The 12,161-nt window shown below is 38.0% G+C and overlaps 1 protein-coding gene across 1 annotated transcript in view; it reads right to left on the bottom strand.

The window, feature by feature from the left end:
* MGMT (O-6-methylguanine-DNA methyltransferase) overlaps positions 1-12,161 on the bottom strand; it is a 167,790-nt gene that overhangs the window by 153,279 nt on the left and 2,350 nt on the right. Inside the window, exon 3 of the mRNA XM_049809904.1 lies at positions 5,311-5,354. Within this exon, the coding sequence (XP_049665861.1) occupies positions 5,311-5,334 (24 nt within the window). The 5' untranslated portion in view covers positions 5,335-5,354. The remainder of the gene's footprint in view (positions 1-5,310; positions 5,355-12,161) is intronic.

The following is a 12,161-nucleotide window of genomic DNA, read 5'->3' as shown; positions in this document are numbered from 1 at the left end:
CTGCATCAGGTTCTTGTGAACTAGATGACCACACATCTGGACATAAGCCACTTCTTCCCCCTATACATCCCAGAATAACTGCCTATACTGCGTGCCTTTCTTTTTCCTATAGCATCCAAAGCAAACTTCCAGCTTGCCAGAATAAAGCACTGTATATCAGGTCCATATATTTTTGTCCTTGCTGCAAGAGTAATAAACACCTCCACAGCTGAAGAACATGACTGTAATCCAGATAAGGCTTTTAAACAAAAGCTGCACTGAAATATACTGCAGTACTGTACTAATATCGCCAATGCTTCTCTAAATCTAACCCTGGTTAAGCTAAACCTGTAACTTCAGAGGGTATGAAAACAAAACCTACTCATTTCCTGGCTAGGGGAGGTTTGGAGAGGAAATGTCAGACAGACTGTAAGCAAATCCAGGGTTAGGTTGGGGTGATAAAACAATTTCTTTACTTTCCAAAGAACTAATCCCATAAAAATGTGAACGTACAGAATTAAACTGCATATTCTGAACATACACAAATACACACTGGCACAGCAGCCACTAAAAATCAGTCCCCATCTTCACTTAAAAGGCCCACTTCACACAAGCCCCCAACAAACCAGAAGAATACACATCCACATACAGAGAGCAACATTTGCTTTCTACGGCATTTTAAAAGTATTCGACAAGAGCAAACACATAATTCTTTATTAAACAATCAAAGACAACAAAAGCAAGTTTCTGTTGTCCCATCGTATTATACTACTAATCCTCTTTGGATGGCAATCAAAAGACCCTGAAATGCCAAGCTATGAAAGTGTATTTCCAAGCAGTGGTAGCCTCTGGCTCTTTGGCTACGCCTTCAGTCTGTTGCTTTGGCAGGCAGGAGTAATCCTGGTCTGTCAAATGGCAAATTCCCAGTGTACTTACCAGTGCTATCTCAGACCTCTTCATTTTACTTAAAGGATATTTTAATTGTAATAAAACTAATTTTTCTCCTTCAGGAGAGGCAGGTAGGTTACTACTACTGCATTTCAGACTGCATTCAAGAAGTGCATTTTTCTACTTCTTCTATTGCCCACATGCCAAGCTTTGGTTTGAGACAGTGTCAGCAGATACTTAAACACAAGACCTTAGTGGACCATTTAAACAGGAATTCAGATGTACTATTTCCTCCAATACCTCTCCAAACCCAAGTAAACACGTTCTGTATCTTTCTCAGCTATTACTTATATAGGAAACATAAATGCTTTGCAAGTGTAGCAGCCACTGCTGTGGCCACTTAGCAGTTTAAACCATATATGCAGTAGAATATTTATATCATCATTTTATAGCATTACCATGAAGCTAAGATGAACATTCTTAAATAAGTCAAACATTTACATGTAGCATAGAAGTAAAATGCCATTAGAAAGTGTGGTGTTAATCAGCTGTACAAATTAGTGATTGTGGTAGATTGGCATCAAGGTTGCAAGATCAGGTCATGCCATTCCTAGGATGCATCTTGGTGCCCAGGAAAAATTAAAAAGGAAGTGAAACAGCCCGACTTAAGCTTAGAGGCACCTAGTTACTTTAGCATCTCATTTGAAACTGCAGGCTGCCTAGAGATAATATAATGAATTAGAGCAGAATTGGATAAGAAACAGTGTGCCAAGAACAGGGAAAAATATAGACAGGACAGGGCCAGATATTTCTGTAAAAATCAAATTATGCCACCAATAGCAAAGACAGAAATATTAATTGGGTATGTTCCTTGCTGTTAGGAGGTACCTGGAAATCCCACCAGCAACGACCCTGTAAGCCACATTGCTTGGTGTTCTACCAGGGGATGTGGAAGCACGTTGTCATTTTTACCCTGCCAATGACCTAAAAGGGATTAAGTCCCCCTGCCCCTTATTTTCAGACTGGAAATCATATGCCAGAAGATTCAGTTAGAAGCACTGTGCAATGCACTACAAAGCAAGGTTATACTTTGTTCAGTGTTTTAACATGCACTCACATGGCGCAAAACACTAACTTATAATTAAGGAATTTGTTGCCAAACAATTGCAGAAGCAATTACCATACTAAAGAATCAAAAATGAAGAATATTGTCTCTAAGAATTAGAGGGTCCCCAAAATTAATATCTAGTTGTTACTGGTTTGAGTTTTAACAAGTCTCAGGCAAAGGAAAAGAAGTCATTGTGCAGTTGTCTGTATTCTCCAGATGCATTCATCACTTCACAAAATAAACTCAAGATATCAGCCAACGTTTTAAGATCTATTCCTTAATTACCATTGAAGTTCTTGCTGTAAAAGTGTGTGTATACTTTTTAGTAAGAGAAGGTTATACCTTAAGGCACTGAGAAATACAAAATTTAACTGCCAAAATTACCACCTGATGTATATGCATGCATACATATAGCAAGACTGAAGTGCACTACTATTAACAGGGTTCAGCTGTGTATGTAAATATATGGCAACTACTCTAATACAAGGAAAAGAGATGAAATTTTAATCAAATGGGACTTGTATCAGGTTCAGGGGACCTGAAAATGGGCTAAAAATGAAAAAATCTAGCAGAAGAATGACTTTAATATTAGGTAACATTTCAAATTTTTATCACCTAAATCCACAAAATTCTTGATCTGCTCCTTCTGGTGTTCTCCGCAGAGCTGAAGTCAGGACCAGCTAAATAAAAGATAATGCAACTAGGCATAACACAATAAAAGATATTACCTTCACAATGCATTATTGCTGCCAATTATAAGAATCACTTCAACTTAATTTCAAAGGCACAATCACCCTCAACTGTAACAGTCTCTTTTTTAAATTTCAAACAGTATTACATTAAGGCAATAACTCACCTTCCAGCTATAATATCAGTCTCCCTTATTGCAAAAATACATTTCATAAATACTTCTCATCGACAAGTCAAGCTAATTCAGGTTAATTTTATTGTATTTTGGTGCTATCTCACATTTGTGTGCAATTACCTTTATCATTTTATTGCCGTGCCAGAAAGTAATCAGAACAATTATTTGAAAAAGGAGGTGTATAAATTCTAAATCACACTTGCTGGCATTTTTGATAAAATAGCAGCTTTATCTCAGAAAGTGGCAGGGACATCGGATAAATCATGCATCAGTCAAGTGTAGCTGACCCCCAAGTGCATTGCACAATATCAGGAGTGCTTCAAAAGAAACTTTCCTGTATAATCCATCATTCTTTATAATACCAAAATAGCTATACCTGAAAAGAAGGAGCTAGAGAATAATAACAAAATAAATCTAAGCAATATGAACAAAACCATTAATAGTGCTCCTTAAGCTGAAGGAGAGTCAGGAATCTGAATTGTGTTCAAGGAAAGAATTTCACTGAAATTTTTAAAGTGAGTAGAACAGCTTTAAACAAATGAAGCAGCAAACTGTGTATTAAGAATTCACTAAAAATACAAATGCATCTACAGGAAAATAAATACACAGAAAAGACAGGTGTCAAAAAGACTTGTACCAAACTTCAAGATTACAGTCTTGGCACACACATCTGAATTTTCCTATCCTCATCAATCTTGGTTTGATTCAGGAGAGTGTGGACAAGTGTTTCACTGTATTAACAGAGAGCAAAGCATCACAGTTAGTCCAAGAATCTGTTTACTACATTTAAATTTAATAACTACAAGAAATCTGAAGAGGAAGAGAATTACACTTAGAATTAAATTTCTCATGAGATAGAAAAATTGCCACATTGTCATAAGAACACCACAAACCCCCAAAACTCCTAAATACAGAGACATTCCTGATGTATGCTCACGCACACAACTGCAGCCACATTTCAGCCTCTTCCACACAACCCAACATACATCTTTGGCCACCGTAACAGAATCTGGGATCGAGTGGGAGACAAATTATAGTGATTGTGGAAAATGCCCACATCTGACTGCTTTCTTCAGCACATTACATTGGTGATAATCAACTTCTGCAAAAACCATATGCCAGGCATATATTGTGTGTCACACCAACGTGTGGTTGTGCTCAAAGTAAAACTGTACGCTAATCATACACTATAAACATCACTAAAGAAACATCAGCTACATTACGTACATATTTAATATGCATCCAGAAACAGGACCAGAGAGCAGAGGAGCCTGGGCTGTGTCCACACAGCCCCCCCAGCAGATCCCTGCTCCCCATGGCAGATGGGGCTGCAAGAGTTCATGTGTTTTACCTTAAACCCTGTGCCCTTCCACATATCAAAAGGGGAAAACTCTCCTAACAGCTAATGCTGCACCTTTCAACTAGAAGTGAGAGTGGGAGAAGTGAAAAGGTTAGATAATAAATTATTAGTTTCATATTACTTGCCAGCTATATCACACCTAGCTTTGAATGAGAAGGAACTAGTGACTCTTCCTACCATGCCCAGTTGTGCAAAGATAATCAAATATTTCTCTGCCATTATTCCAGGTACCTGCTAAAAGATGTTTGCAACTGGGAGATACATACATAACTAAACAGATGACTGTTCAATAGAAAAAAAGTGAAGCAAGAATTTATTTCCCTTATTTTCTTCCTGAACCACTCCATTTTTAAAAAAAGGCAATTTTCTTTTGTAGAAAAGAGAAAGAAAATCTTCTACAGAGGGGTAGAAGACACAAAATATGCCCAAATACTACTTTTCTAAGCCACTTTACATTACATAAAGCAGATTAAAACCACCAGAGATGCCACTATTAAAACATTTTTAACAGTGATAGAAGTTGCCAGCAGGAATAGTTAGATATGCAAGTTTGATTGTACTAGAAATATTTTCCTGGAGGAGCATTACTAATGTTACAAAAATAGTTACTCCACAGAAAAATGTATTCTTATCTTCAAAGTTCATTTTAATTATTTGGTTATGGGCTAAAAATGTATTGATGCCTTCCCTTCAGTAAGGTAAATTGTTCTAATTTCTTGATAAATAGAGTTTTCTTCTTATTTTACCATAAAGTTACTGCCCTACACTTACTGAAGCATCAAGCCTCAAAATTAAGCCTGTTTGTTTTCCAATAAATGAGGTACTTATTAGGAAACAGAAGCAAACTGCTAACTTATAACTGAAAATGTAGCATTGTCCTGTTAGTTTACGCTCTGTGGCAGATAGATACGTGATGGGGAAAGGTCTGCTGATGCCTGTTACCAACCATGACAGAGCTACAGAGATTTACAATGCAGCATCAATCTTGTCAGCTGGATTCTTAATACTGACTGCTGGACACTGGGGAAAAAACTATGTTACATGAACTCTTTTGTAATGCTGGACTTTCAGTGTACACCTAAATGCAAGGGTATTTTACTAGAAACTTACATTTGGAACAAGCCTTGCTGCCATGCTAGATGAAAGGTCTCCACCTGTAAAGAAAAAAATCTCAGTTAGATTGAGATTTAATTTGAATTCCACAAGAGGAACAGTATATGTCAATAGTGTTATTTCCCCTATAACCAACTCTGTATCAGTTTTTTAAATGGGGTCTAAATTTCAGTATATATAATTTCAAAGGGGAGCTTGATTTTTTTTTTTTTTACAAGCAACCAGGAATTTTAATGTTCATGAGGTCATCTACTGCTTGTTGAGAGTCAAAAAAAATCAACAGATGGCACATTGAAGACTTGTTCCATAACACTACACAGCTCATGATTTGAATAAGAACGCCCTAAAAGATACAGTATTAATTTAAGAAATATTTGTACAGGCAGTAATGCATTTCTGAGTTACAGCCTTTTGTGATTCAGGAAATAACACATTTTAAGGCATGAGAGCAAGTAACTTAGTTGTATCCTGGGTTTAAAAGTACAGATTGCAAAACATAAAGTACCTAAGAAATGTTAACTTCATTTATTAGAATTCTAGTCTTAAACAGTATCATTATTTATATATCATTAACAAAAATACAACAGGTTCCTCTTTGCTCTCCCCTTTGAAATAAAGGGTGATTGCTATTTCCTTGGCATTTACTTAGTCCTCCCCCATTTTCTTTTCAGTGCTATTTAGCTAAGATCATTGTGTCTTTGCAAAGATGTGCTATAAACATTACATTTTTGAAAAACAGGGAGATTATCTGACAAAGCTCAGCCTCAGAGTCCTGACTCACAGCCAGCCTCAACAGGAACTCTTCCACTTAAGTCAGGGAACTTACTGCTCCACAGAAGGGGATAACCGTATCTGCTTAAAGAAATGCTGAATCTGTCAAAAGAAATGATCACCAACATCTAAGGCTTTCCAAGTCCTCTCAACGCATCAAGCCTTGAAGTACAAGGCAGTGACAGAACCTACAGCCACTTCCAAACAACTTAAAAGAACACAGAAATATTTAAAATAATTAAGATGTAATATTAAGAGTTTAAAATTAAGATCCTGAAAAATGAGTATTTTAAATACACTAACAATCATACACTTGCAAGGTAGGCAGTGCAAAGATCACTCATTCCATTTTTAAATGTGAATAAGCCAGGCAGATGAGCAATCCAATATAATATTATTTTAAAAATCTACAACAGAGCTAAAAATAAAATAGCAATTTATTTCTGTTGTCAGTTCAGAGCTTTAACTTTCGAAGTGTATAGCAACACTCAGCTTTTTTCAGATTTTTCCGAAGGGTAAAGCTAGACTATTTGCCTCAAAAAGCAGATCTATCCAGAAGCTCATTCCAAACCTGGGCCAAAGACCAAAGAGACCTACAGTGTGCGAGTGCACTGAATTATGCCAACGTTACACAGAGATACCCAGGAGTAAGCATCCGTCCTCTGCCTTTGCTACGCTCCCCCAGGAGGCCAAGAAGCAGAGTGGGTGCCACGACAGCAGGGAACGGGCACACCGCGATGGCAGCCCAGTATCCCCCGCGTTACTGGGAAGGCAAGCCAGCAGCATGCCTCCGTCCCATCCACAGCACGAATCAGTCACCATCAAAATGCCACTCGTACAGTGGCAGGCAATTTGAGGGAGTCTCACCTTCCACCTCCACCACGAAAGGGAAACCCAAAGGCTTCCTCAAATACCTGCATCTTTGGCAACCTGAATACGAACGAAATCTGGACACGTACATATGAAGGACTGGCACCTATGCGCTTTTGCTTCCCATGCACCAAATGTTAAATAATTACCATTTAACAGTTACTTATGCCCCTCTTCCCATCTCCTGCCAGCCGATCTGATGGCGCACGCTGCTTTGGGTTCTGGTGAGATCCGCTTGCCCCCTACCTTCCCATTGGGAAATACTGTTTCCAGGATAGCAGCTGCTCATGGGTGGATGAAGGGCTGCTCTGTCAGGTCAGCCAGACAACAAGCATTCATCCTGACTGAAGGAGCTCAGAGCCCAGCAGACATCTCTGGGACAAAACCGGTCAGGAAACATCTCTTTTTCATAACAAATTTTTGTTTTGTATTTACTTGCAACACCATCTCTCTTCCTGTTTATGAAAGAAACCGTGCCAAATGCCAAAATCCAGTTAAATTTCAAGTTGTTTCAAATAGCATCTAATTTGTGGTGACAACAGCAGTTTGCTAGCCAGGTACCACGTGATGCATTACTATCTAAAAATCTCCAGCACCCCCATAAGGATGCTCACATACTCTTAAGAGCAATCCACACAGAGCTCAAGAGTAAATCCAGATCAGTCACCAAAAATTTCCTTAATAGTTTTAGGCAATTCCCCTTCACACTTCCTCAATGCAACAGTCTCTAAAAAGCATGAGTAAAGATACCCAACTTCTCCTACAGTGTAGGTACAGGAAGCAAATACATCACAGACCCACCCTGTGAGCATTCCAAACCTTCAAATATGTCAGTAGACCAAAAATTTAAAGCAAAGTCAGAGCTTATATCAAAAATCCGATCCTTAAAAGCCATCAAAAATTTCAGCCATATTTTGTTTACAGTCTATAACAGGAGTCCTTGCGTTTTAAGATACTTTCCTGTTTACTTTCACAGGACTGCAGCCTGAAAAGTACATGTGATGGCAGCACTACAGTAAGAACTCTTAGATTCATAAAAAGTATTTTTCTCAGTTCATCAACTTTTAAACACTAAAGGAAGATTCTCCTTGAAAGACAAGTCCTCAGGAACCGCAGAATGTAATACTCTCTGGTTTCAGTACTAAAATTTAAAAACAGCTATTATATCAAGTCAGTATATGAATAAAATTCCATATGAAAACATTTAAAGTACATTAGATTTTTGGTCAAGATGAAAGACTGAAAAAAACTCAGGCAATCTATTCTAATTGGGTTCCCATGGTAACTGTACAATTGGGTTTTTCAGTGTAACATCCCAAAGGCCCAATGCACACTTGTAAAATATACTTCAAACAGCCTGAATTGTTTTTACATTACAGCACTCCCAGGAAGATCAATTACTATACATCCCCACCCTAACTATTAGTGGCAAGAGATGTTAACACTATTGGCCATATTAACATAAGTCATGTAAAAAACACCACATATCACCATCATTATATAAAACTAATTACACACTTCAGATGCATCAACCATGTTCAGAGTAATAAACCAATACTAGTCTTGTCACAAGATCATGTTTACTGAATGTTAGAAATCAACCCCAAATATATGCCAAACCATTTTGCTTCTCGTATTGATTTCAAGGATAAACAGAATCAATCATTAATAATTACATTATAAGATGACCCATAGGGTTAATCATATTCTTAGAAACTCTCACTATGGAATCAAATATAGCTGCACAAAAAGACAACTGAAAAGCATTCAAATCCAGGCCATATGCATTACCAATAATACAAAACAAGGTGCATTCACTAACATGCAATTCATTTAATTGGTGAAAACAAAATGGTACTATTGTCCTATTTTAAAAAAAAAAAACCACAAACCAAAACTCAAGCATTTATTAAAAAAAGTTTCTCTTAGATTAAGCACTTTCCCTCCATTTCACTTTCTGAACACACACCACCAGCTGTAGGCCCAGCCTGCCCTTCCAGACAAGCCTTCCATCCAACTGCCTAAGCCTCAAAGCTAAAACCAATCCACTTATCTTCCAGGGAGGGGAAAGAAAAAAACCAAACAAAAAACCCAAAACACCAAACTGTGGCCAGTTTGAAAAAAGTCAATTTCATTTCTCCATCAACCAGCCAGAAATCTTGTTATTTCAGGGACTGAAGTCAGCAAACAACCAGAGGTATTTCTGGTGTCAACAGCAGACTGTGCAAGGGGTTTCCCTTCTCCCCCCACCCTTCCCACTGCATTATATCCGATCATACGAAACTCCAATGGAGCAGGATAAAGGGAGAATGAAGTTGTGTGAATTGTTTCTCCAGGACACTGCTGACAGTCTAAAAATGTACTGTCAACATAGCCAACCCACTGCTGCCAAAGTAAGTTTGTGCATTTCATGTGTATTTTTAGATGCTGTACATTCCATCTTGTGTTTTTTATATGTGAAACAGAAAAACTAATCTTTTAACAGGGCCTTAAGTATACTTTATGTGTTTATTAAAAAGTTTAACTAATTAACAGACCTTCTGCATACTTGAATGTACAAACAACCAAAGATAACATTATTGTTTGTATTGTACTGACTGATCTAAAGCAGTCAGATAATTTAAATATTACTGAATGATGATTATGCAGCACCATTTACAAGACAGCACCAATACTTGCTATCTGCTAATGCAGAGTTACCTGCAGGGAGTTAAATGTGCACTTGGAACATGTAGATGGCATGATTCAGAAAACAAAGCAAATCTGACTTCAGTAGGCTGTGCTGCTAATATATTTACTAGTTTACTAAAATACCTATTTCATTAATCTGACCATAACACACTAAAAAGTGGTATTTGAACAATTAAAACCTTAAAATGCACCCATCAGCTAAGACCAAAAGCCCATCTCTTCAGTATCCCATCTTCAACAGCACATAGCTACTGAGTACTATAAAAAAATATAGTGCTCTTTGCCAGTATACCATAATGTGCGCCCCCCCCCCCCCAAAAAAAAAAGTGGGATTCAAACTTCCTGAGGCAGAAGTGGGATTTCTGAGTTTAAAATAAAAGTTTGATCCCAAACCCAGCATCCCCAGCTGCCTATTCCATGACCTACAGCTCAGCTACACACTGGGTAGTGAACATACAGTGTGGTCTGAACCGATACTTGCTGTTTCTCCAGATGCCGTCAGCTCCTGCTTTGAGACAGGCAGAATTATTCTTTATTCCCCTTTGCCAAACTGCTCAAGACTACAGGCCCTCTGTCAGTAGCGCTACTTTATTACTATTTCACTTGAAAACCAAAGGGGAAAGTCAGAACCTTTGTATCGATGAACTCCCCTCTTCCTCCTTGAGATTAAAGGTGACTTGTTCAGATAATAATTATTTGTAATCACCTTCAGAACCTCTGTTGCATTGGGGAGAATTTCAGCTGCATGTCCAAGTTTTACAAGTGACTTGAAAAGACACCTGAAATGATTTATACCATTTACTTTGGCACAATATAAATCAATAGATAGCAGATAGTCCTGACAGACATGAGGACAGGGTGCTTTTGCTCTGCTGATATAAAATAGTAAATAAGGAAACAACTTGAGGAAGGATTAGCAAAAAGCATCAAACGAGTGACATATTTCCAAAGAAAAACCTTCCCACTCAGCTTCCATAGAACTCCAAAGCCACACAAGCTTTATTGACATTCAAATACTTTTTTTTTTTTTAAACAGTAGTCTGGACCACACCAGTAGATCATCAATTTTAAAACTGCATTTTGTATTTCTGGAAAATACTTCAATACATGCTTGGTCTGGTTTTATAGTTTGGTTGTTCCTCCAACTGTATGTTTAACTCAATGCTGGCCGATAATGTTAGCCTTACAGGAGACAAAATTTAACACAGGATTTTTTTTCTTGCATCAGGAAGGTTTTGCTCATTATACCTTCAGATAAACTGAAGCCCTTGCCAGGACAGATTTGCAGAACAGCAACCTTCACAGCTATTAGCAGAAGAAAGAAACTGAAGAACTGAAGTCCACAGTAAGGACACAAACCCAGGTCTTTTTGCTTTTTAATCATGGCATTAATGGAGACATTAAAGTTCACAAAACCAGCCAAGACACATGCTGTAGCCTGTGAAGAAGCTAGAAGAATTCAAGCCTCCTGAAATTAAAATTTTGTCCTGCATTTTCCCATTAGTTACATTCTCTTCACCAGTCCAGATATCTTATGAACACTTGGTAAACTACAGAATTGCACGATCCGTCAATAAAGTAAGCGTATTTTGAACTACTGTCCATATGACTCAATTTGTCAGTAAAAACTGCCACCAGCGCTGCGCTTGCAGAAAAATGTCCATAAATGCATTATTGCGACTGGCAGATCGATGTCCATAATAAAAACAAATAGATTTAACAAGTGCTTGCTTTTACGAGTTATGCGATTGGTTGGATGCGTATTCAGCTTCACCCGACAACTTCTGGGAATGGGCAATACAGATCGGGTTAGGCACTTGCTGACTCCACCAATGTTACAAACAGGAAATTATTCTAATGCAGGAAATGTTTAAAAGCATTAGACTGAATACTAATGCCTTCAGGATGTATTTAGAAGTTTCACACATTCAGAATTTAACATATTGTTCTGTGAAATGTAAAATGAGATATGTTAACAACTACCACAAGTAGCAAGGCTTTTTTGCCTCACTCTTTGTGGAAACTAAGTTTAATTTAGGTCAGCTGCATCCCAGGCAGAACAGCTCACTAGTCTTGAGGCTGATGTTAAACACCCCAGCAAATCAGGTCCTACAATTTGTTCCCACGAAGCTATTGCAGCACCAACACCAGGATGACCCTCACTGCTGAAACCACCCTTCAGTCACCACAAGCAAGGACGTCACGCTTTGTGTCAGCAGTGGAGGACATGGCTCACAGGGAACTTATGCACTGCTTAGAGCACAAGCCAGGTATAGCAGCCAGCATAGCGAGGTTTAATTCATAAACATCAGTTCTTGCTCCTCCAAAAACCTAATTGCATGGGAAAAAACACTACAAAAAGTCATCCATGTCTTCGACATGTTCTTGTTTGGATTTTTTGCATTACTGTTTCTTCTAACAGTTTCCCCTGTCACCCAAATCAGTTTAAACAGAATTTCTCTGGTGCAGCCTTTCCATCTTATCCGCACTTCCCATAACAAACTTAATACTTTTTC

The sequence above is a fragment of the Accipiter gentilis genome, chromosome 9 (assembly GCF_929443795.1).
Source record: "Accipiter gentilis chromosome 9, bAccGen1.1, whole genome shotgun sequence".
NCBI classification, from domain to species: Eukaryota; Metazoa; Chordata; class Aves; order Accipitriformes; family Accipitridae; genus Astur; species Astur gentilis.
The sequence above is the reverse complement of the archived record's forward strand: the minus strand, read 5'-3'. Positions and strand labels throughout refer to the sequence as shown.